At 48.0% G+C, this 26,032-nt stretch overlaps 1 protein-coding gene across 1 annotated transcript in view; it reads left to right on the forward strand.

Moving 5' to 3' along the window:
• Positions 1-26,032, forward strand: part of WWC1 (WW and C2 domain containing 1) — a 152,667-nt gene that overhangs the window by 89,266 nt on the left and 37,369 nt on the right. Inside the window, exons 4-9 of the mRNA XM_065873535.1 lie at positions 8,398-8,474; positions 9,990-10,069; positions 15,990-16,119; positions 17,490-17,636; positions 18,850-18,923; positions 22,489-22,731. Coding sequence (XP_065729607.1) covers positions 8,398-8,474; positions 9,990-10,069; positions 15,990-16,119; positions 17,490-17,636; positions 18,850-18,923; positions 22,489-22,731 — 751 coding nt within the window. The remainder of the gene's footprint in view (positions 1-8,397; positions 8,475-9,989; positions 10,070-15,989; positions 16,120-17,489; positions 17,637-18,849; positions 18,924-22,488; positions 22,732-26,032) is intronic.

Here is a 26,032-nt window from a genome sequence, read left to right on the forward strand (position 1 = left end):
AGGAAAAAAAAACCAGCTCAGATTATAGAAAAGAACTGGATTACACTCATTAGCTATTTCTAGGTCAAATAATGTCCTAGAGATCATCATGAGGGTTTTAGCACTTTATCTTAGTCAGCTGGGGGCTGCCATAACAAAATACCACAGAGTGGGTGGCTTCAACACACACATTTATTTTCCCACAGTTCTGGAGGCTGGAAGTCTGAGGTCAGGATGTCAGTATGGATGGGTTCTGGTGAGACCCCTCTTCCTGACTTCTCACTGTGTCTTCATGGGGCACAGAGAGAGAAAGAGAAACAGCAAGCTGCTGGTGTCTCTTCTTATAAGGTCACTAATCCCATCATGAGGGCCCTACCCTCATGACCTCATCGAACCCTGATTACCTCCCAAACGCCCCTTCTCCAAATACCATCACATTAGGCATTAGGGCTTTGACATATGAATTTGGGGGGAACACAATTCAGTGTATAGCATTATTCTTACCAGAGCCCTGGAGGGAGATATTAATATTGCTCGTGAAACTCAGATTCAAAGAGGTAGAGGAGGGCTTCCCTGGTGGCGCAGTGGTTGAGAGTCCGCCTGCCGATGCAGGGGACACGGGTTCGTGCCCCAGTCCGGGAGGATCCCACATGCTGCAGAGCGGCTAGGCCCGTGAGCCATGGCCGCTGAGCCTGCGCGTCCAGAGCCTGTGCTCCGCAACGGGAGAGGCCACAACAGTGAGAGGCCCGCGTACCGCAAAAAAAAAAAAAAAAAAAAAAGAGGGGAAACTGTTCTAGACTTAAAAAAAAAAAAAAAAAAAAGCCTAAGGCAGCATAAACCCAGTGAAGTGTTTGTACCTTGACTAGACCCTGGGTGGAGGGGAAAGCTGCCATAAAATATATTCTCAGGCAATTGGAGAATTTTCTTAGTTATCATAACGATGTTGTAGCTATGTAGGAGAATGTTCTGTTATTTATTTATTTATTTAATTTATTTATTTTCTGTATTTTTTTCTTGGCCACGTCAGGTCTTCATTGCGGTGCGTGGGCTTCTCTCTAGTTGTGGCACACGGGTTTTTTCTCTCTCTAGTTGTGGTGCGTGGGCTTCAGGGTGTGTGGGCTCTGTAGTTTGTGGCACACAGGCTCTCTAGTTGAGGCCCGTGAGCCCAATAGTTGTGGCATGCAGGCTTAGTTGCCCTGCGGCATGTGGGATCTTAGTTCCCTGACCAGGGATCAAACCCGCGTCCCCTGCATTGGAAGGCGGATCCTTTACCACTGGACCATCAGAGAAGTCCCGGGAGTGTCCTGTTTTTAAGACACATGTGTGGCATCATGTCTGCAGCTTAATTCCAAAACAGCCCAGGGGGGAAAAATGAAAAAATTATGGTGTCAGTCTTAAATGAGCAGATCGATGATACATTGATGGTTTTGAATATGGGATAGGTTTTCGTCTTTTGCCACCATTTTCCAGTAATCATTCTTTGAGGACTTGCTATGAACCAGGCATCCTACTGAGAGAAAGAACTGGAGTGGGGGAGGGATAGACAGAACATATGTGGGGAAATGTTCAACGTTGGTGGATCTAGGTGAAGGATCCATCAGTATTCATTACATTATGCTTTGAAATTTCCTGTAGATAGAAAGTTTGCAACGTATAAAGGTAAGGTGGGGAAAAAAGGGTCAAGTGACAGGAATGAAGCATTCCTAGTGGGGGCTGTCCTGGGTGTTGTGGGATGTTTAACAGCATCCCTGGTCTCTCTACCCACTAGATGCCTGTAACATTCTCCACCCAGAGTTGTGATCACCAAAAACATCTCCAGACACTGCCCTAGGGGGGCAAAATTGCCCCCGGCCGAAAACCACTGGTCTAGATAAACCACTTAGCGCAATTTCCTTAGAACATATTAATGGCTCAATAAATATTCTCTTGACAGGAAATACATTTTGAGAAGGTCGACTCTGGAGCTGGACTGCTGTGGTTCAAATCCAGGATATGTAACTTCCTAGCTAGCCGTGTAACTTTGCACAAGTGATGCAGCTTCTCTCTGCCTCAAATTCTTCATCTATAAAATTGACATAATAATAGTATCACATTGAGGTGTTATGGGGCTTAATTTAGTTAAATACAAAGTATTTGGAATAGTAGTTGTCACATTCTTAAGCTCGCAATAAATAATAACAATATTTATTTGATATTATTAATTCATTGGCATTTGAAATGACAAAGATTTTTAACTGATCCCTGGAACCAATAAGAATAAATACATGATTCGTGGTAGGAATTGATACAGTCTTATCATATGACTTCGGACGCTACTAAACGCTCCATCAGGTTCAAAAACACCATCATTTTGGTTTTTCTTTTTCTTTTTTTTTTTTTTTTTTGGCCTCGCCACGCGCCATGTGGGATCTTAGTTCCCCGACCAGGGATCGAACCTGTGCCTCCTACATTGGAAGCTCGGAGTCTTAACCACTGGACCGCCAGGGAAGTCCCAAGACCCCATCATTTTGAATGTTAAAGAAGGAGTCATCTCGGATCACTAGTTCTAAGATGCAAACCAGTGAGGGATGGCCCAGTCCAAGCATCCCAGTGAAATAGGCATGACCCAAGGCTCCTCATGTCTTTCTTTGGATTTTATAAGCCAGGTTTGCCTTCCAAATCAAGCTCTCCAGCATGTTGATAGACCGGTGAGGTAACATGCCTCCCTCTAACTCAAATGATCTGCTGGGGCTTGTGAGAGTTTTGCCACCTTGCCTTGGCTGCTGTAGGGCTTTGGCTGCAGGTGGGGCCCTGCCCTGGGGATGGAGGCTTTGTTGTCATCTCTGGCGCAATCTCTAGCTCCGTGGGGAAGGAGAAGAGAACTCACATTTAATGTACACCTATTAAATTTCTGGAGGGCAATATGCCGGCACTCTACTTATGTTTAAAGTAACCTTGCGACACACACACACACACACACACGCACACACAATCTTGCAAGGTATTGTTGTTCCCATTTTACAAATAAAACTGAGGCCCAGAGAGGGAAAGTATCTTCCCCAAGGTCACACTGGTAAAAAGTGGCAGGAATAGCTTTTATACCCAGGAGTATCTGACCTCAAAACCAGTTCTCTTCATTTAATCCAAGTCAGCCAGTCAAATTCTAAGGTTTGGGGGCTATACTGGGGTCCCTCCATCCTCTGAAAGATGAGAACTTGGGAGAGCTGGGTTCTTTGGGACCTCACCATGCTCCTTCCTCCTCCGGGCCTTGGTTTCCCATTTGAAAAATCAATCACTGGGAGCCTTGCAGCTAAAAATGCCAGTTGAACCACCTACGTGCTTTCACTCATTCCTGAAACTAAGAAAATATCAGATAAGAGATTTTTATGGCATACATGTACAAGGACAGGGAGACTTGGAGAGAAAAGAACAGCAGTAAAATATGGAGGCTGGAAAGCAGAAGGTCAGGTGGCAGCCTGTCTGATAGAGTGGAGAAAAGAGAAAATGGGCTGATAGTGAGGGAAAAAAACAGGCCTCCAGTCTACCTGGAGCACGTGCAAAAGCCTCGGGAATTGGAGGGAGTGGCTGTCTCAGCGTGGAAGTGAAGTGAGGAGGGCCTGAAAGAAGATTGGAGGAGAGTTGTTCCTGAGACACAGACCACCAGATCTCCTTCCCAGATCAGTGCCACCAGGCCACTGCTCATCCCCAATGTGGGGAAAAATTGGAGGTTTCTTTTTTTGAGGTGCATCATACTGAAAACATGGTGATTAAGTGAACATGGACTTGAGGATTGAGACCCCAGCCCGCCTGTACCACTTGACTCCCAGAAGGGTGCCAGGCTATTACCCTGCAGGCTAGACAGTAGAAGAGTGTGGGGAATCGGAGTCTCTTCTCTTCAGAGAAAAGAGATGTGAAGGGAAAAGATGTAAAGACACTGACAGTGAGGATTCCTAGATGAAACAGTGCAGCCAAATCACATCCCAAATAACCCACAGTCAATCATGTAACCCATCATCAACAAGCTCCACTCCAGCCAGCTTTTTGGGCCCCCAGTCTTAAGTGTGAGCAGACAGCTGAGATTCCAGACATCCATGGAAAGCCTCTAACGTGAACAATAGAGATTAAAACAAACACATGGTGATAGGGAGCCCTTGTAGGAAACACGGAATATGTGTGGAGAAGAAGACATCGAGAGAAGCTACACAACCATGAAACTAAAACAGGATGCTACATTTTATTAAGAAAAAAAAAAGGAGTCTTCAGAGAACACAGAAGAGCCTTAGGAAATTAAACTATGAGAGTAGAAATGAAAAATCCACAGGAAGCCTGGCAGGTAAAACAGAAAGTTTTCTAAAGAGCAGAACAAAAATAAAATGAGATGGAAAAAAAGACCATCAGGCCAAGAACTCTATCTGAGTAATAAAAGCTCCAGATAGAGCAGAAGAAACAGAGGGGAAGAAGCATCAGTGACATAATGCAGAAAAATTTCCCAGAACTGATAGAGGAGAGTTTTTAGATTGAAAGGGCTCAGTGAGCACCCAACACAATGGATAAAAGTTAACTCACACCAAAGACATATCATTGTGCAACTTCAAACACTGGGAACGATTCAAGATCCTAAAAGCTTTCAGAGAGGAAAACCAGGTCACACAAAAATGATCAGGACTCAGAATAGCTCCAGGCTTCTCAACAGTAACACTAGAAACCTAAAAGACAATGGAGTGATGCATTCACACTTTTAAGGAAATTCATTTCCGACCGAGAAGTCTATATCCAGCAAGACTACCTTTAATCCAGGGCCGGCTAGAATAACGATCTTTTTAGACATGCAAGTTTTCCAAAAGTTTATTTCCTTCATGGGTCCTTTCTCGGGAAGCTCCTGGAAGTGATATTCTGCCAAAATGAGGGGCTAGTCACAGAGGGGGAAACATGCTATTTAGGGAGGAGGAGAGAAGGAGGCAAGGAGGGGGATCTCAGGATGCCAGCTGTGCAGAGAGAGTGCACTGAAGCTGGCACATGCCTTGTGAGACAGAGCCCAAGAGAGGAGCTCTGTGAGAGGAGATTTAGATAACTGGCCAAGTGTGAAGTTGAATCAGTGTTAAATTTGTGTAAAGTAGGCACGCATAAAAATGATAATTATTAACTCTAGGAAAAACAACCCAAAAAAATGTGCTGGAAAGAAAAAGTAGGCAAAGTTGGCTATATGCCTCGGCCCTGAATAGTGTTTGCAGTGTAAAAGTAATGCAAACACTGAAGGTTGCTCTCGCCACAGTTATCTGATGAGAAGCTGGGAGGGGTGTCCTGTGTGGGGTAGGGGCCGAGAAAGGGGGTGAAGCTAACACTCTATCCTCCAGAGAGAGAAGTGAATAAATCATGCCTAAGACTGAAAAAAATCAAGAAACAGCGAAACATGCGTATTATCAGACTCACACGGGTGGGCACCCAAGAAACTGGCTGAACCTGTTGAAACAGTTCCTTTTTCATGAGTGAGATAAGCGGATTGGGGAATGCTCTTTTTTTTATAGCAAGTCTTGGGTGTATAAAATATATAGTATTTTATATATACTGTTAAACTGTTCATATATAACTTGAATAAAAACTAAAAATTAAACCTATAAAAAGGTGTCACCTTGAAGGCACACCTGTTTGAATTTAAAATTATTTTGTTGTGGGTTAGTGAGGGGACATGGACACAGAAAGGAAGCTGATGACCTGTTTCTTGATTGGGGTGCTGGTCACTTGAGTGTGTTTCTTTTGTGAAAATTTATCAAGCTGCACACATGATTTGTGTACTTTTCCGTTCTCGCATGTATTTTTCACTTCAACAAAAAGTTTATTTAAAAAATAACAGGCCATGGGCTTCCCTGGTGGCGCAGTGGTTGAGAGTCCGCCTGCCGATGCAGGGGACACGGGTTCGCGCCCCGGTCTGGGAGGATCCCACATGCCGCGGAGCGGCTGGGCCCGTGAGCCATGGCCACTGAGCCTGCGCGTCCGGAGCCTGTGCTCCGCAACGGGAGAGGCCACAACAGTGAGAGGCCCGCGTACCGCAAAAAAAATAAAATAACAGGCCACATCCCACTTGAGCAGCTTTGGGTATAAACAGTGCATTTCACAGTGATTCTCCAAAGGGTAATAATTCCAGCCCCTGGTGGCCCAGTTGGCAGAGTCTGTTCTTTTTTGGGTTCCCTTCCCTGGAAGGTTTCTAAATGTGCCCATGGAACACACTCACTTTCCACAATCAGCCCTGGCAGCGCTGATCCCCACGGCGAGCCTCTCCTTCTTAGGGTCAGGACTTGCCATGCTTCACAGGCTCTCCCAGTCTGCTAGCAACTCCCCTCAGCACTTCCCCCTAGTGTAGACCACCCATCCAGCAGCACCGATGAGCAGGGTGGTTAGCAGGACGGGGTGCTCACGGAACGGGCACCCCCCTTTTTAGCTGTATCCCCATCTTATTTCCTCACTGATGACTCTTCTTGTCTTTTTACCATGTTTGCACTGCCAGTCGGTGGATAACGATTGTTAATTACCTTAAAATTTTTCCAAAAGTGCCTATCTGGGGAATTTGCTTAAGTCAGTGCCTCCAGCTATGGATCCAGCTAGGTCCCTCCCCTGAGATCCCCAAGTCCAGCAAAGACCAGAGTGCAGAAAATGAAAGCTTCAAATTGGAAACAAAACGTGTCTGGAGTCCCTGTTCCATGCTCACGACGAGGTCCGCGAGGTCCTCCCTGTTCAGGTGTTCCGGCCACTCATCTCTTCTGGTAAAGCCTGGCTTCCATCCTCATCCTCATTCTCTTCATTACCACCGTCATTGCAAACTCAGCAGAGACGTGATGCTACCCATGGTGCAGAATGACTTGTCAGTTACTATGCAGGGCAGTTTTGTTTCCCAAACTTCCCAGTGTTCCATTTTAACTTTAACTTTCCTTATGCATAATCAAAAGGTCCACTCAGGTATTTTAACCAAATCCAAAGAGCAGAGCAGCGTCCCCTTCATGACTGTCCCTTCTACCTCCAGACACTGAAAATTGCTAGCAATCTCCAAATAAGCCTCTGTAGCCTCAGAAAAATCCAGGTCCCAGCAGGTGATGTTAAGTGGAAAGGGGAGGTGATGAAATTGCTCAGACTATGGGATTAAGGACTTGGGAGAAACGCTTCTCTGGCCTGTCTCCCAAGAATGACTGTCCCTTTCCTGCACAGTGGGGCTGTGTTTACCTTAAAGACACAGTGACTCTTCCATGGAGCCGATTTTCCTCTTCACATCAGCAGGTAGAAAGCTCAGAGCCAGGTCTGTGGCCGCCGGTCAGAAAGTGGGACCTCATTGTATGCAGTGAGCCCTAATCTCATGCCACTGGCTTCCTCACTTTCATTGTCCCTTGTCTCATTTTCCTTACTTTAAATGGATCACTCTGTTGTGTCCATTTTTGTAAGCCTTAAAATCCTTTATCAAGACACAAAGAAATACTACTTTTAAAACGCAGTAAGATTACGGCTAAAGGCATACCTCATCGACACTTCACAGATTGTGGTTTTTACAAACTGAAGGTTTGTGGCAACCCGGCGTTGTCAGATGATGGTTAGCATTCTTTAGCAATAAAGTATTTTTTAATTAAGATATGTACTTTTTTAAGGCGTAATGCTATTGCACACTTAATAGACTGCAGTATAGTGTAAACATAGATCTTTTAGGCACTGGAAAACAAAAAAATTCGTGTGACTCGCTTCATTGCAATAATCACTTTATTGCGATAATCGCTTTATTACGGTGGTCTGGAATCCAACCCATAGTATCTCTGAGGTATGACTGTACATGATAGAACTGTAGATAAACGTTGGATGGTAACTTGGAGAGAAGGTAATTGTATTAGGGTGATAGCGTTACAGGTAATTTATTTTCCTTTTCAAATGTACATTAATATTGTAAAGTGCAATAAATATTTTTAGTAATTCCTTCTGATTAAAAATTGTATGTTTGTGTTAGAAAATGTAGCAAAGACAGAAAAATACAAAGACGAAAATGAATGTTATTCATCATTCAAATCTCTCTAGATAGCAGTATTATCTTTTTGCTATATTTCTCTCTGGTCTTTTTCCAGATGTGTGTGTGTGTGTGTGTGTATTTGTTAACTGTGTATATTTTACAAATTTAACTTATTCCTTCTTTGTGGTTTCTTGTAAATTATTGTTTTTATATAACAGTAAGTTTTGGACATTTCCCAAATGTTCAGTATCCTTCAGCACCATCGTTTTAAATCACTTAAGTTGTATAGTCCCCGTTTTATATGTGTACCGTATTTATTTGACAAATTCCCCTTTGTTGGACATTCAGGTTGCTCACTAATAGTCATTCCTTTCTGAGTTTACCTAGATGGCCAAATAAGCCAACTTGACCAAAATGTGTTTCTTCTATAGAAGATTTTTTTTTTTTCTTTTTCCTTGCAGTGGTCTCCGGTTCGTCATCCAGCTCTAAGTATGACCCTGAGATCCTGAAGGCTGAAATTGCCACAGCAAAATCCCGGGTAGGTCCTCTTGGCTTATACTATTGATGGGGGTCACTGAGGCAGCCTTAGGCTACTAGCCCACCCGCAAGACCAGAGGAGATGCTTCAACCAGGCGGTGGCAGCCAGTGCTGACTAACAAGCTTCTAAATAATGACAGTAGTAGCAGTAGTAGCCGTCGTTTCTGTAATAGTAATGGTAATAGCAGCCACCCTTTCTCAAGCACTCACTCTATACCAGGAGTAGCCCTAAATGCTGCATGAGTTCTACCTCGTGCCCTTGAGACAGCCCCACGAAGTAGCCACTGCCAATATCTGCATTTTGAAGATGAGCCGACAGTGGCTTGGGGGGGGGGGGGAGGGACTAAGTAACTTGCCCAAGGTCACAGGGACTCAAGGCTTACTTTAAAGTTTTTAGTGTAAGGAGCTATTTTGCTGGGACTTCCCTGGCAGCCCAGTGGTTACGACTTCGCCTTCCAATGCAGGTGGCCGGGGTTTGATCCCTAGGCGGGGAGCTAAGATCCCACATGCCTAGCGGCCGAGAAACCGAAAACATAAAACAGAAGCAATGTTGTAACAAATTCAACGAAGACTTTAAAAGTGGTCCACATCAAAAAGATCTTAAAAAAAAAAAAAAAAAGATGCTGTCTTGCTAACCACTGCTTATTCTGCAGTACTGTATTTGCTTACTTCCTGATTACCTTAGGGGGAGAGGTATTTTTATTCCCCCTTTACTGATGTGGAAACAGAGGATCAGCAGTTAGACGACTTGCTCAAGGTGAAGTCAGTGTTGTGAACACTGGTTTAGTGCACCTTCACATAGGTCCTACAAATTCAGATGCCTGCAAGAACACATGAAAGGGGGGCGGGGGCTGGCAGTGAGGCAGTAGGGAGTAGTGGGGACTGTGTAGCCTAGGGGGTGGGCCCTGTCTAAAGGAGTAGTGGAATTTCAGCCCTACGCTCTTATGGCCATGCTGGAACGTAGGCTCTGCATTGGCAGATCTTCCAGCATTTTTAGAAAAGAACTGTATATCTAGGCCAAGTATATGAAACATCTCAATATTTAATCATTAGCAACTAATTTTTAAAAATTCAATAGCACTGCAAGCCAAACAAAGCAATCCTGCAGGCTGAAGCTGGCTCCCTGGCCGTGTCTTGCCTGTAAAGTTACCACGTTGCCTCTTACCTCCATGCAGTAGCATATCCAGTGCCTGCCTTAAGTAATGTACGACCCAGGAAATTGCTGTTCTCCTCATCTGTCAGAATAGGAAGGGGCGGCTCACAGAGGTGAGGTGGCACGAGAGAGGTTAGCCAGCTCCTGTCCGCTTCCTGTTTCTCTGGCGCAAGGGCGGCTAGGAATGACCTGCAGGACAGCTGGACTGGGATGCCAACCGAATGCGCAGCTGCTGACACCCAGGCAACATCAGCGAGGGGGGCCCGAGGGATGTTGACCTGAGTCATTATGCAGGGGCAGTGGGGGACTCTGGATTGATACCAACCTCTGACCCAGCCCCGTGTGTGGTCTTCTGCCATCCAGGTTAACAAGCTGAAGAGAGAGATGGCTCACCTCCAACAGGAGCTACAGTTCAAAGAGCGTGGCTTTCAGACACTGAAGAAGTAAGTCCACCCTGCAGTGTGGGGCATGGGGATTGCCCCCAAGCCGTGCTCCCCTCCTGTCCTCTCTGTCCCCCTCCCCTGCAGTCTCTCTCCATCCTCCTCGAAATGGGGCTCTCTAATCATTCGATTCCAGTTCTATTCCACTGGCATTTACTGTCACCCAGCATTGAGGTTTGAAAAGAGAAAAGGGGAATCATTTCAGACCACCTGGTTCTCAGCGTCCTCTGAATTCCCGAAGCCGTTAAAGTCTGTTCCATTCAGTTGAGTTTTGCCAGCCGGTCAGAGAAACAAGCATCGTTGGGCATTTCTGTGCAGCAGTCTCATCCCCTCCAGTAGCTCCGGAAGAATCTGGTACGCACACGAACAAAACCGCCTCTTTGCATGGCCCCTAAAAGTGAGCAACGACTTCAGCTAGTGAGCTCCCCAGAAGGAACAAGGATCTCTTCCACAACAAACGAATTATTAGGAGAGTGGGCACCATGCCGTGCATGCTGTGCTTTATGGGTGACTGCAGGGGTTTCCAGAACTTTGACCAAATGTAATTTTCACTTTTAGAAGCTGACTTGCAGCCAAGCAAGATACAGCTCTGTTGTTGCCTTAGAGAAGATGTCTTCATTGTCACTCTCATGATCATACTAGCTAAGATTTGTTGAGCAGATACTCTGTGCCAGGGAGGACTTTCAGTGTTTCTGCACAGGTGACCTCATCACAACTCTATAAGCAGTGCTCTTTTAGCTGACCCCATTGTATAGATGGGGATAATGGGGCACATAGTCAGTGCCCCTAAGAGTTAGCTTATTGTCATTGTTAACCAGGGGGATCATCGAGACTTGTGCATTGAGTCATGTTCAGTACATCTGATGGGCTTACGGGATGGTCATTACAGAGGTGCCTGGTAGCCCTCGTGGAAGCTCCAAGGAGTACAGCCAGTAGGTTTCTCTGTTCTAAGGGACGTCCACTTGGATTCCCAGAGAGGCCACCTCTGTACAGACAGCAGCTTCTGTAGACACTTGCTGTTTCACTCTCCCTGACTGTACCTTTTTTTTTTTTTTTTTTGCTGTACGCGGGCCTCTCACTGTTGTGGCCTCTCCCGTTGCAGAGCACAGGCTCCGGACGCGCAGGCTCAGCGGCCATGGCTCACGGGCCCAGCCGCTCCGCGGCATCTGGGATCCTCCCGCACTGGGGCACGAACCCGTGTCCCCTGCATCGGCAGGTGGACTCTCAACCACTGCGCCACCAGGGAAGCCCTGACTGTACCTTTACCTCATTCCCTGGACCTAAGTCCACTCTTCACCCCTCTGTGGCCACAGCCCCGAGCCTTTGGGTGTCTGTCTCCAAGTCCAATTAATCGAGCAAACTGTGACCACCAGTCGAGGGGCCGGTTGGTTCTTATTCACATCTCCCCACTCCCCAAACCCCACCCCACCCCTCCCCCACCCGGGTGAGTTATCACAACTATCCCAGAACACAGGGTAGAAGGAAGTATGGCTTTGGATTATAGATTGTGTAGAGTACCTTTTTGTGTTCTATATTATGGCTTTGTGTTTATAGATTTGTGTTTATGTAGATATATGTTATTTCGGTAGGTATATATACATATACCAATCCCGTCTTCCAAACCGGGTCCTAGTCTCATTAGGACAAGGGGCCGTGCTTTATGCTTCTTCGTAATCATCAGTGGTGCCAAGGACAATTGAGGGCAGTCCTGTGACTTCAGAAAATTCCTTAGTGGAGCAGCTTCTGAGCACATAGTTTAAGGGCTACTCCCTCTCAGCGCAGGTGCCCTTCCCTTTCCTCTCCCGCCTCCCCACTCCCCACTCTGGGATCCTCTGGAGCTTTGATTCAAACACTTCCCATTATCCTCCACAAACCTGTTTTACCACTTTGTCACCCTGCAGCAGCATTGAAAATTCTTGTTGCTTGGTAAGCTGACGCTGAAACCCCAAAGACAAGCCTCCTTTCTTTCCCCTTCCCTCGCCCGCCCGTTTGATATGGGGCCCAGATAAGACTGCATCGCTGCTCTGGCTACCCACACTCCTGGCCGGAAGCCGGCCCCCGTGTTCACTGTGGAAGAAGTGAAACCATTCTGCTTTAGTGGGCACCTTGGCAGAGAGGGTTAGGGATGTCGCCGCAAGGGACAGATGGCCTAGGTTCAAATCTCAGTTCCCTGGGAACGTGGAAAAGTGGCTTAACCCCCTTGAGCTCCTGTTTCTTTATCTGAAAAATAAGTTATTGTAAACATTGAATTGGAAAATCCACATGGAGCGCGTGATTCTGCCTGGCACATAGGGAGAGCCCAGTGAGCGGAAGAGGGTTGGTGACCTCTAGCTACTTGCCTGCCTGCGCTTAGGAAGGAACTCAGATGAACTCTGCGTCCTCCCTGGGCTCGAGGCCACGCTGGGTATGTGCTTGTGTACCAGTCTCCTCGTCTCTGCTCCCTTTAAGAGCAGTTTTTATTCCGCCTCACTGATGGGGCTGAAAATAGACCCGTGAGACCCCCTAGCTTGGGAGCGTCAGAGCTTGGTTTGGAACCCGGGACTCTTGGATTTTGAAGCTCGTGGGTTAATACCTCCCTTCCTGGTATCGTCCCAGATAACCCCCTCCCCAGACCCAGAAGACATCAGGCCCCTTACCCTCTCGCTTGGGACCCTTTTCAGTGTCTAGTGGGGGATGACCCAGTCACTTCGTGGCCTCCTCTCTTTTCAGAACCTGGGGGAAGCTGAAACTCATCCCTTTGTTCACTTCATAGTCAGCAAACCCAGTTTTAAAAAGCAAAAAGGTGGCTGAGGATTGAAGCATACCTTGTAGAGGAGCCTGAAAAGAAAAGTCAAGCCCCAAGCTTGGGATTTGGCCCTGTCAGCTGCCCTGAGCCCTCATCAACAGGGAAGTCTAGGCCCACCAGCCCCGTGGGAGGAGGAGGGCAGGACAGCATCTTTCTGCATGTCCCCAGGGCCACCCTGCCCAGGTGAGGGTTGTCTGGACAAGTCCCAGAGGAGTCGGCCGCCGTCAGAGCCTTCGCCTTGCGTCTCTGTGGCTGCCCTGTGGCTGCCGGGTGTGTGAATCTCCCAAGTGCTACGAGAAAGGACAGCTGTGTAATTTGGAAATCCTAAAACACACCCTCTCCTTACCACCAACCACGCAACTTTTCTTTCCCTTAAAAAAAAAAAAAAAAAAAGATTCATTCACTGGGTGCATAATGGTAACCCTTTGTTCTCCTCCCCCGCTCCCCAGTCCTAAGAGTGTTCCTTCTCCCAGCTACTCTCTGGAGCCAAATTCCAGAGGCTGGGTTGCTAAGGCCGCCGAGAGCCATCAGGTAGAAGGTGCCTGAGGAGGCTGAGGCCTGGCAGACAGACCACATCTGTCCCTTCCTGAGGATTCAAAGCCACCCTCCCCCAGTTGGCAGAGGACAGCCGGGCACAAACCCTTCCCCAGAGCCCCCAGCCCTGTTCAAGCAAACCGCGTCTCCCCTGCACCGCTTTCCCATTTGGGGCAGGGCCACCTCCGGTCCCAGACACTCGGCTCTGCTGGGAAAAAGCTCCCTGTAGACTAATTTTTCAAACTAAATCTGAGACCAGTCTTAGCCGACCGGGCAGGCTTGCCCAGGCCCAAGTCCTCGAAAGGAACAGACAGGCTATTTTTAGTGGGAAGACATAACTGGGGCTTTGTCTTCCCAGCACGGAGGAGGCTGAAATAACGGAAGGGGGAGGGCCCAGCTGAGACCGCATCTTCCCCCCCACCCCCTACCAACCCACTCCCCTGCTCACAGGCCCCCGACAATGAGGCCAGGATGGCAACCTGTGATTCCCCAGTCAGGTTATTTTTAGCCCAGGACACTTTGGCCTCTAGCAGGAAACCAGAAAGGAATGCCTATGAGTGGTTTCTCATCCTGAAATAATGGGTTTGTGGTGTTCCCGTAGACTGTAAAACTTCCTTTTCTTCCCCGGGAACTGAAGCCGCGGCCCTAGGCTTTGATGAAAGTATGAAGCTTAAATTTTCTCTCTGCCCTTCAGAACCTTTTCCACAGCACAGCCCTCCTTCCCCAGAGGGCTGGGCTCCCCACCACCTCTGATTTGTCTGACCTTCAGAAAACGACACCGTTACCCTTCGCTTTTTTACTCCCATCGTCCCCCATCAGAAGGAACCTGTGTGTAGGGCCTGGATCAGCTGGGAAGCTCCCAAGGATGGAAGTATTCTAACTCCTCACATTTGCCTGGTACTCCCTAGTTCCCCACCTGATGTTCCATCCTTATCCCGTTTGTCATTTCCTCACAGCTCCGTGAACACGGGCCGGGCAAGATGACATTATCCAGGTTTTCTCAGAGGAGGAAACTGAGGCTCCATGTGCGTGAGGGCCATGCCCAAGATCACACTACTAAGTGGTAGGGCTGGGAGTTCTGCATCCTTCTAACCTTTCCTTCCCTGTGGCCATTAACGAGAGGAGCAAAGTCATCCCTGTGGTTCTCACCAGGGATGACTTTGCTCCTCTCCTGCAAGAGACATGAGGTAAAGGATGGAGACATTTTCGGTTGTCAGAACTCAAGGTCAGGATGCTGCCAGCATCTAGTGGGCAGACACCAGGGGTGCTACCGAACAGCCTACAACGCACAGGACAGCCCGACAACAAAGAAGAGTCTAGCCCCAAGAATCCTGAGGTTAAGAGAGCCAGATTAAAGGACATGAAGAGATGTTCAACGTTGCAAAACATCGGGAAATGCAAATCAAAGACCACAATGAGCTATTACTTCACACCTGTCAGAATGGCTACCATCAAAAAGAACACAAATAACAAATGTTGGTGAGGATGTGGAGAAAAGGGAACCCCTCCTACACTGTCGGTAGGAATGTAAATTGGTGCAGCCACTGTAGAAAACAGTACGGAGATTTCTCAGAAAACTAAAAACAGAACTACCATATGACTCAGCAATTCCACCCCTGGGTATATATTCCAAAAAACACTAATTCAAAAAGATACATGTACCCCAACGTTCATAGCAGCATTACTTACAATTGTTGAGGTGTGGAAGCAACCTAAGTGTCTGTCAACAGATGAATGGATAAAGAACATGTGGTATATATACTGTATACAATGGAATACTACTCAGCCATGAAAAAGAATGGAATCTTGCCATTTGCAGCAACATGGATGGACTTGGACGGCATTATCCTAAGTGAAATAAGTCAGACAGAGAAAGACAAATACTGTGTGATATCACTTACATGTGGAATCTAAAAAATACAACAAACTAGTGAATAAAACAAAAAGAAGCTGACTCACAGGTATAGAGAACAAACTAGTGGTTACCAGTGGGGAGAGGGGAGGGGGAAGGGGCAGTATAGAGGTAGGGAGATAAAAGGGTTATTATGGGATTATATGAAATCATGTGGGTGAAACTTTTGAAAATTATCAGGTACTACAGAATTTAAAGAATCTTTCATTCAATAAATAAAGTAAAATAAAACAAAATAACGTTAAGGGGGGGAAGAAAAGGACTGTTCCATGCCAGATACTAAAACTACACAAACATATCAAGCCTGTCGGATCAAGTCTAGGACATTACCACATAAATTATTAATTATAGCACAACATACTGAGTGCAGTGTCACAGCTATGCACAGCGTGTTATGAGAACACCTAGCCCAGCTTTGGAGGACTCAAGGATGTAATCAGGGAAGGCTTCCTGTAAGAGTTGACTTCAAGAATGGTGTTGCTTCTGCAGCCCCACACTATGGCACATTTGCAGTTTGACAGGGACCTTCTGTGCCTTAACCAATAGGCAGGACCTGGGGAAGAAGGGTATGCAGGGAAGAGAGGAGACTTCTTCCAGGACTGAAGCACTATGGTCTATGCTTTTCTTCTGGGGAAACCCCATCCCTCGCCCTATCTCTGTCTGTCTGACCTTTCCTGTTGACTGTCTCCCAGAATCGATAAGAAAATGTCTGACGCTCAGGGCAGCTACAAACTGGACGAAGCGCAGGCGGTCCTGAGAGAAACGAAAGCCATCAAAAAGGCCATCACCTGTGGAGAAAAGGAAAAGCAAGATCTCATTAAGGTACGAGAGTTCCCAGTGATGTGGGCCCCACCCCAGTGTCTCCTGAGCACCTTCCTATGCCAGGACTCATGTGGGCTGTTGCCACATGCTGCAAGATCTGTGAGTTCTCCTCACTAGTTCTCTTGGGCTGTTAGTCTCATTTTTATAGAGGAGGAAATGGAGGTTCAGAAGCATGAAGTGACTTGCCTAAGGTCACACAGCTAGTGTCAATGGCAGAGCTGGAACAGGAGCCCTCTGGTCTAGTCTAAAGGCCACCTCCTTGCCACTAGCTTTAGCCATCTGGCTTATTTTGCACAGAACCAAATGGAGGGAGGTGGTTTCAACATTACCTCGACATCAAAATGTAGCATCTTTATAAGCATTTCATTTCATGTTCCATCTCTGTGCTGGGAAGTGACAAAGGATGACAGATAGGATTTAATATCTCTCAGGCAGTAGTGCCAAGCACTGTGCCTCACTTATCCCTTACATCAGTGCTAGGTTATCTCCACCATACAGCAAAAGACTGCACAGATCAGAGAGTAAGTGGTAGAGCCAAGATTCAAACCCATGGACGACTGACTCAGAAGCCCATTCTCTTAACCCCTGTACATCCCACCTACCCTCAAAGGAACTGCCTCCTTGACCTCTGAGATATTCTGTTTTCATTCCCATCGGCAGATGAGCAGTCAAGCTCAGAGACACTGTAAATGAGTTGGTGAAGGAAGCTTTGCACTCTGTGAGAAACAGAATAATTTCATAGCTCCTGCCCAGGACTGCAGCCCAGTGACAAGACATTAGCAGACAGGGAGGCATGCTCCGATCGTGTTTAGCAGTCAAGAGTACCAGGCCGGATAGACCAAAACCAAATCCTGGTTCTGTCAGTTGCCAGCTTCTCCCTGTAACAACTCCCTCGTGGATAAAATGGGGCATAATCATAGGTTACTCCTCGCAGGACCGTGGTTAGGATTAAATCAGATCATGGTAGAGCTGACAGTTACTGAGTATTGACTGAACTAGTGCTTTACACTGGTCATCTCGTTTAATCAATATGATAGCCCTGTGAGATAGGACCCGTGATTATTCCCATTTTGCAGGAGAGGAAACTGAGGCACAGAGAGCTTCATCAACAAGCTCAGACCACCCAGCTAGGAAGTAGCAGAGCAGGGCGGGGTTCCAGCTCAGTCCGTGTGTCTCCAGGGCCAGTGTCCACACTGGTTGACCCCATGTAAAGGGCCTGGCCCAGTGCTTGGTACCTACTCACTAGTAGCTCTTTACAGGCTACGTGGGATGTCTAGGGGGAGCGTGGGTTCCTAGTAGATTCATAGAGAGTGACAGGCCCAGAGCTCCCTCCCAGGAGGGTGCGTCGCCAACCCTGCCCTCCGTTCCAGAGCCTCGCCATGCTGAAGGACGGCTTCCACACCGACAGAGGGTCTCACTCTGACCTGTGGTCCAGCAGCAGCTCTCTGGAGAGTTCCGGTTTCCCGCTGCCGAAACAGTACCTGGATGTGAGCTCCCAGACGGACATCTCAGGAAGTGTGAGTAGACGGGCGTGTGCTGCTGCGGGCCCCCAAGGGACAGAGTACCCTTCTTGTTACTCACCTGAGGAGCTGGCTGGTGAATGTCTATGGGCCTGGCTGCTAACTCAGCCCTCTGGAGCTCCGTTCTCTTGCACACCTCCTGGCCCCCGGATGACATGAGATGATGATGTGGAGAAAAAAGCCAGCACTGACTCCCTGGCCACGTGAATGCATCTCTAGATGCTGCACAGAAAGTATGTCTGAAGGACCAGGCGTCTTTCTCTGGTTTCCTTCGTGCTAATTTGCAGCGCCATTCTGTTGTTCTTTCACCAGCTGGGAAGCAGGATATTTCCCTCCTGTTCACCCCAAAACAATGCATACAGCTTTCAGACAGCTGCTTGCCTCCCAGTTCAAAAGCTCAGCCCAGTCCGAGTAATGAATAGTGCAAGTGCTGTCCCAGACGTCGCTCCTGATACACTTAGAGCAGGACTGACCCACGGCAATCCATAACTTTGAAGAGCTTTTGTTTTCCTAGAGCAGGTGACACTGAATGAACCAGCCTCCATGGCTAAATGCTATTCTGTCTGGTCTCTATAGTCGCGGTCCCACTTGTGAGGAGAAGCTGTGTTCACGTCTGATGGGGCGAGCCTTGTAGCTTCTTGCCACTCCCGACAGAGCGTGGCATGGCAAACGGGGCTGCGCTCTCCTTCCCCACACCACCCATGTGTCCAGCTACAAGCCACCTGTGGGCCGAAGTATTTGTGAAGGAACTGTGTGCCTTCTTCCAAGTTCTGGGACCTTCCTCTCACTCACTCAGTGTTGCACTCCTGACTGCAGGCTCCCTGAGTGTCTGGTGGGCCCCCTCCGCAGCACGCCCAGAATGGCCATCTTGTGTATTTGCTGTCCGTGTTTCCTCCTGACCAGCTGTCCGCCATGCTTCTGGTGCTTGAATGGGCTCCAGGCCATTTGGGGCTGCAAGACGATATTCTGGGCCCTCGGCTTCTCTTCTAGAAGTGTTAAATGTCTGAGTTTGGGGCTCTTCCCGTGCCTTAAGGAAAGAAAGTGTTTTTCCCCTAACTAGCTTCCCTGCAATTCACACAGCCAGCTCAGTAATTGGGGACTAATTTTAGCTACTTCCCACACAAGCTGTCAAGTCTCTCATGAGCTCCTGAAACCCAGCTCAGCACTGGCCACAATAGCCATGTAATTCCCGACTCGTTCTTTCCTCCAGTTGGGCACCAGCAGCAACAATCAGTTGGCGGAGAAGGTGAGATTGCGCCTTCGATATGAAGAGGCTAAGAGAAGGTAACTAGAGGCTGGGGTCTGGGGGTAGGATGGCCCCAACAATGATAACTACCATTGTAGAGTGTCTGCTCTGTGCCCGCTTTTTACACATCTCATCATGTTTAATCCTCACAAAGATTGTGAAGGTATTATCATCTTCATACTTTAATCCTCTCTGAAACTCAGGAAATGACTCAACCAGGGACACTTAGCTGGATGAAGAATGGAACTATGCTTTGAACCATACTTTAAACCTCAAAGCCTCGTAATCTTTCCACTTGCCCGCCTGAAAATCAACCTCTAAAATCAAGGTTTACCAACAATCGTACAAGTAGTTTGGTGTGAAGGAGCACAGCTGGGGTTTCAGCAACAGGCTAAAAAGACTACGGATACTACCCACTTCAGTGTCTCCTGCCCAACTGGGAACAAGCTGTGTTTTTAAACTGTGTAGACACCAGGGACTTCAGATGTTCTGTGGCTTCACAGAATCCTAAGCAGCTGGGTTCCACTGCCACAAATAAAATTAAAATAGTAATCAAAGCTGACATTTTTAGAGCATCTGTAACGGTCCACGCAATGTGGACAGGAATCTGATAGAAACTATTCAATAGAAGATGCAAAAAAGGAAATTTTTTGGTTATTGAACTCCAAAGTGCTGCAGTAACTAGCTTCAGGCACAACTGGATCCAGGGATTCAAATGATGTTACATAGACTCAAACACTCTCCTTTTCTTAGCCCTGCTTGCCTTTGTGTTGACAGACTTTCCTGTCAAAGCAGAAAGATGAGCCCCAGCAATTCTAGGCTTACATACTACCAGGTTAGAAACCCCAGGGGACCTACCTTTCACAACTGTTTTAACACACTTTGGGTTTGAAACTCACTGGGTTTTCTGGGAGAACCAATCATTATTGCAGGGTGGGAGGAATAAGAATTCTGTGAAGGTCCAAGCATGGGTCACATGCACGACTCTGGGAAGGGGACTGAGGTCAGCTTTGTGGGAACCAAGTGGCTTGAAAGTACGGGAGGACTGATTTCCCAAAGAAAATTTGGAATATTGTTAACAAAAGAAGGAGAAATTGGATACAGTTCAGGTGGGAAGAAACACATCCTGTGCACTATTTCAGCTCCCCCTAGAGGTCCAGCAAAACAGCACGATTTCTACGTTTGGACAACCACTTCTTGTCCCCTCTGAAGGCGACCACTCTGAACCCTGGATCTGTTCCAGTTTGCTGGAATGCCTATCTTAGATGATCTGTTATGGAGAAATGAAAGGACTGAAATCTTCCCTTTGGGGTTGAGCCATTAAACTTCTCATCACAGAGCTTCCTGGCTCGTCCTTTATCCAGCTTTGTGCCTCCCCCTTCACCCAAAGGTAGTTGAGCACATTATTGACTGTGGGATTTTTGCAGAAACTAATGCCTGTGGCCGTAATACATCTCCGGTCAAAAATGTGTCAAGTATACAGAATAGAGCAGCCTGCTGAATGGGAAAGCAGAGGCTGCAGGTCTTGAAGCAGGGAGGGCAAGTGGCTATATAACGCAAGGTCTGATCATTGTATGCCAAGTTTTGTCACATGTGTGTTTCTTGGCAGTGAGTCTAGTCGATTTCATCAGATTCTCCTAAGGATGTATGGCTAAAAGTTTAGGGATCACTGGCATACGGAAATCGCCACCAGAAAGTACATCCAAGAAAGCATCTATTACCCCTTCAATGTCCCGTGTGTAGTGGAGCCCCTGCAAGACCTGGCCATACCACTCTATCCTTGAAGCAGCTGGATGGATAACAGCAGCTACAGAGTTATCCCAAAGCCAGTTTTGATGGATTGCCGTATATGTGAATATGGAATTTAAATTAATTAACTCTGAGAATCCCTGCTGAGACACTTGGCTGGGGAATGAGCACATGTAGATGTGTTTCTCTGTATGGAATTTTCACTACACAGCATGGAGATCTTGTCCCGAACAGTGTTTTGAGTTTGGTCACATTGTTTGCAGATAAGATTGAACTGTGACGTCCCTGGTGGTGCAGTGGTTGGGAGTCCGCCTGCCAATGCAGGGGACGCGGGTTCGATCCCTGGTCCAGGAGGATCCCACATGCCGCAGCACAGCTAAGCCCGTGCGTCACAATTACTGAGCCTGTGCTCTAGAGCCCGCGTGCCTAGAGCCTGTGCTCCGCAACAAGAGAATCCACCGCTATGAGAAGCCTGCGCACCGCACCGAAGAGTAGCCCCCGCTGCCCGCAACTAGAGAGAGCCTGCGCACAGCAACAAAGACCACGCAGCAAATTATTTATTTATTTATTTATTTAATTTTAAAAAAGATTTAACTGAGGGTCCAGAGGTCAGGGACCTCAGCAGATACTGACCACGTTTATGACCTGCACTCTTAGGTGAGCCATATCCTCTCTGGCCATCTGTCCAACAGGGTTACCACCAGGTCCTATCCACCCTTTAGGGATGGGGTGAGGCTAGGACAGTGATAGCTAAAAGCACTTTGCAAAGACTAAATCCTAAAGGATCACATGATTGCTTTTAAATATTTGAAGCGATACTCTTAGCAATACTATGAATCTTAATTTGATTCAACAATAATCATACCTAATGTCTATGTAGCACTTGGCATTATATAAAGAGCTCTTAATGATATGTTTTCACTTGGTCCTCATAACCCACCTTGCAGGTGCCATTGTTATTCCCATCTTACAGATGAGGATACTATGTCTCAAAGCAGTGAAGGGCTCCCAACTCCTTCCTGTAACACTTACTAAGGGCCTGCAGTGTACCAGGCACTGTGCTAGAAGCTTGTGTTACCTAAATGATTTCTTAAGAAGGTCAGAGCCAAGACTCCAACCCAAAGCCTCTGACCTCTGACCTCAAATCCTCAGCTGTTCGCAGGGTATTGCCGCCACTTTCTAGATTGAGAACACAAGGTTAGCCATGGCAGTATTTGCCGTGGTCGTAGTGGGCCCAGACGCACTGAACACATAAGTGCTCATTTTCACAGCAATTCTGAAGGAGGAGTAACTGTTTTCTTATATACAAGGCTCAGGGAGTGTGCCCAACATTACACACCTAAGAAGCAGTGAAACCAGGGAATAAGCACAGTGGCAGCAGAAACATCCACTGTGTGCTTCTTTAGCATGAAATGTTGTGCTCAGACATTTTACGAATTATGTCATAAAACCTTCAGCCGTTACCCTACAAGGAAGGAAGTTTTGTTATTCCCTTCAGAGAGACGAAGAGACTTGCCCAAGGTCACCTAGCTAGTGGTAGGAGGCTATTGCCTGGTGACGAATCCACCTCTACTCGATCAGGCTTCATGTCCCTGCGGGCAAGGACACTGCCTCTACCCTGTCCCTGCAGAGCCTACTCACGGTTGGCACATGGTAGGCACCGCATACGTTTGTTAGATAAAAATCTGTTCCGTGAGACCACACACTGATTCAAAGGAAGTCAGTCACTGTCAAAGAGGATGCTCTGAGAACAGCATGGCCTCCTTGGACCATGTAACCTTGGAAACACAGTCTGTCACGCTGCTCCCGCATTGCCCTGGGCGCACCAGTCACGCTCACCCTCTTGGCCCGCAGGATCGCCAACCTGAAGATCCAGCTGGCCAAGCTCGACAGCGAGGCCTGGCCGGGAGTGCTCGACTCCGAGAGGGACCGGCTGATCCTCATCAACGAGAAGGAGGAGCTGCTGAAGGAGATGCGCTTCATCAGCCCCCGGAAGTGGACCCAGGGGGAGGTGGAGCAGCTGGAGATGGCCCGGAAGCGGCTGGAGAAGGACCTACAGGCGGCCCGGGACACCCAGAGCAAGGCGCTGACCGAGAGGTGGGGTTGGGCTGGGGGCCGGGAGGCCGGGGCCCTACCCTCGCTGCCGGTCCGTCCTCCGGCCCCCAGCGGGGTGGGGAGAGGTGACGGGGACAACCTGGGGCTCCTGGGCTCCAGCCCGAGGACACTCAGTTTAAAGAGCTCACCGCTTTCCGAAGTAGCGAATCTGGGGAAGCGACTCAGCATCCAGCTACCCCAGAACTTTACACAGGGAATCGCATTACCAAAAAATCTGCTTACCTGCAGGTTTTCAAAAATTATCTTCTAAGATAAACTCTATGTAATTTAGAGCAGTCGTTCTCCAACTTTGTGACAGTGATTCACGTTGTATTATTATCTCATAGACAACAGTTTCACAAAGCAGTGCATAGTCTTTCTCTGTGTGACAGCCCTGTGATATTTTCTTTTATGTTGCATTTCTTTTCATGCTGGTCATGACCCACTAAATTGATTTCACCACGTGCTAACAAATTGCAATTTGCAGTTTGAAATACACTGGTTGAGATGGGGGTCACGAACTGAGATGTTTATAGGAGTCAAGCAGGTGATTAAATGCCAGAGGCCCACCTGGCCGTGGGCCATGTTAGACTGGAAGGTACAGACCCCACTTGTCTAAAGCAGGCGCCGTGTGCAGCCAGTGGAGGTGCAGGCCCCAGGCTGCCAGAGGCCCCCATATTTCAAGAAAAGAGTTGTTTGGATTTTTTTTTTTTTTAATATTGGCAACTAATCCAAAAATTTTTTTAAATACCATGAGGGCTAAATCAGCTTCATCTGTGGGCTTGATTTAACCTGAAAGCCACTGGTTTCCATTCTCCGGTTGAAACCTTATAAACAGACTTTACTTCCTTCAGTGTCTTACCAGCCTCCACACCCACATTGCACAGAGCACAACTCCGTGTTCACAGTGGGTCCTACAATCCCCAGTTTCTCATTCATTCATTCATTCTGTCCATCAGCCCGTTGTTTATTCATTCATTCGTGTAAGAAACGTCTTGTTGCACATATTTTGTGTGCAAGGCAATTTGGAGGATTCAGAAATGAACAAGTCACGATCCCTGCCCTGATACCCTTAACATCTATTCAGTTATTTTCACTTGTTTTTTTGGCAGCAGACTTTATTGAACAAGGCCCCTGCCCTTAAGGAGCTGGAGTTGAAGATGGTGATTTTCAAACTTTGTTGGGGGAGAGGGATGAGCAAGGGAGTTCTTCTTTCCAGTGAAATCAGAAGCAGGAGCCCAGTTTATAAAGCAGATAAACTTGTCTGGGCCCAGTGGCAGCAGGCCAGGCATCCTAGGTGCCTGGCTGTGCTCCTTGCATCACCCCATGATGGGTCCTAAGATGCCTTCAGGGAGCCTCCTGAGTGCTAAGGAGCGCTGCTTGCAATCCCACCCTAGTAACTGAGTAAGCTCTATTTGCACATGGTGGGCTGCCAGACGGGTCACGTTGACCAGCCTCTTACTGGCCTCTTGTAACCACACCACACAGTCCATTGACTGGTCAATGGTGGGGAATCTCTCCCCACCAAGCCCTTGTCAGAACTACTACCAGGGATGTGTCACTTTCCTCTCCTTTGTCTTCCCCTGGGAGGGGTGGCTGATCAGCACTGACCTCCCACCAGGCAGGTGGGAGAGGGAGGAGGAGAGGGCTTCAGTATTTGGTGCTTTGTAACCCTAGGAAGCACCTTCTAGAATTCTCTCTTAGCGCCAACACTTTGTCCTGCTTTCCCCAAGGCTGTCTGTGCACCTTGGGGACAAGGCCTGTGTCTAGACACCTTTGTACCTTTAGTGTTAGTTGAATGCATAAATGGTTCGCCAGCCCGGGCAGACCCTTACAGGCCTCTGTATGCATCTCCTGATCTGTCTACCAGTCCTCTGGGCCCCTGACCCTGCAGCCATCACTGGAAAGCCCTTAGCTTTTCATTATGCTCACAGCCGGCAGCTGAAGAGAACAGATCCCTGGCAACCTTACTCCTTGTTGGGTCAGTAGAGATACCCTTCCCACCACCTACCTTGTGCAAGTCATTGACCAATATGGACTTCAATGGCCTAATAGGAAAAAAAAACAGGATAATTACATTGAATACTTATATATTCTGAAGGCAGGTGGTTGGACCAGATTGTGAATTGAGGCTCTTCTCTGCTATCATAATTTTGGTTTCTCGAAACTAGGATTGGATATTCTCTTAGAGACCCCTATACTACATGCAAAATGTACCATTAAGTACCAGACTCTGTAAGCTGTATCATCTCATTTAAACCTCCCAGCAACCCTGAGGTTAATCTCCATTTCATAGTTGTGGAAACTGCGGCTCACCCAACATCACCAAATGGCAGAGCTGGGATCACAACCCAGGCTTGCTGGCTCTGGAGCTCATGCTTGCCTTAGTCTCCTGCCCACTTAGAAGGTCTTTTATTATTGCCTTCAGCCCCGTCTTTCAAAGGTCTGATTGCTCCCCTGGAACAGTGAGTTCACACGGCCAGTCCAGGGAAGCCAGAACCTCCACGCCATGGCAGCTGCTGAGCAGGTGTCTCGAGGTCCCAGAGGGCAAGGTCCCCTGGGGGACATGCAGAGAGAAGCCAGGGGGCACGTGGGCAGGAAGAGGCGAGAGCCTTGGGAAGGACAGGGACAGGGCTGACGGCTGTGAGCCTCCTGCACGAAAGAGAGGAGAAAGCCCACCCAGCCGTCTTCGTCCGTGTTCAGCTATCTGCCTCTGGCCCCCTGTTTGTCTGTGTTCATCCCTCTGACTCTCTTGTTCTCTCTCTCTAGGTTTCTTTCTCTTTTTGCTTCTCGAGCTCCTCTCTCTCTTCTCTCTCTCTGTCTCTCAGCATGGGAGTATTAGACTCGTCACCTCACACAACAGCCTCTCTGTTCAAGGTGCCTTTGAGAAGGCCAGGAAGAGATACATCCAGGAAGAGCACACCACGGGGCCTACCAAACCCCAGTGTCGAATCAATCAGAAGCACAGACATCCCCCCAGGACTCCCCGTCCTGCATGCTGCTTCCTCCTCCCTCCCCAGGGGCCCTCCCCAGCACTCCTGAGAGCTGCAGTGCCTGTTAGAGTGCGGACTCCCTGCCCCCACCCCAGGGACCAATTCCCCAGGCCTGAGATGGAGCCCAGGCTCTTGCATTTTTAACCAGTACCCCAGGGACTGAGTCGCAGCTTGTGGGGGTTCCAGCCCCCCCTCCTGGGTCCTCTGCCTGCTTCCGCGCTTGATGTGTTCTTGGCCTCCCGGCATGTGCCAGGCATCACATGCAAACACCGTATGGCCAGCGAAGCCCAATACCTGTAGGAGGCCGCCTC

This window comes from Phocoena phocoena, chromosome 3 (genome assembly GCF_963924675.1).
Source record: "Phocoena phocoena chromosome 3, mPhoPho1.1, whole genome shotgun sequence".
In the NCBI taxonomy this organism is placed as follows: domain Eukaryota; kingdom Metazoa; phylum Chordata; class Mammalia; order Artiodactyla; family Phocoenidae; genus Phocoena; species Phocoena phocoena.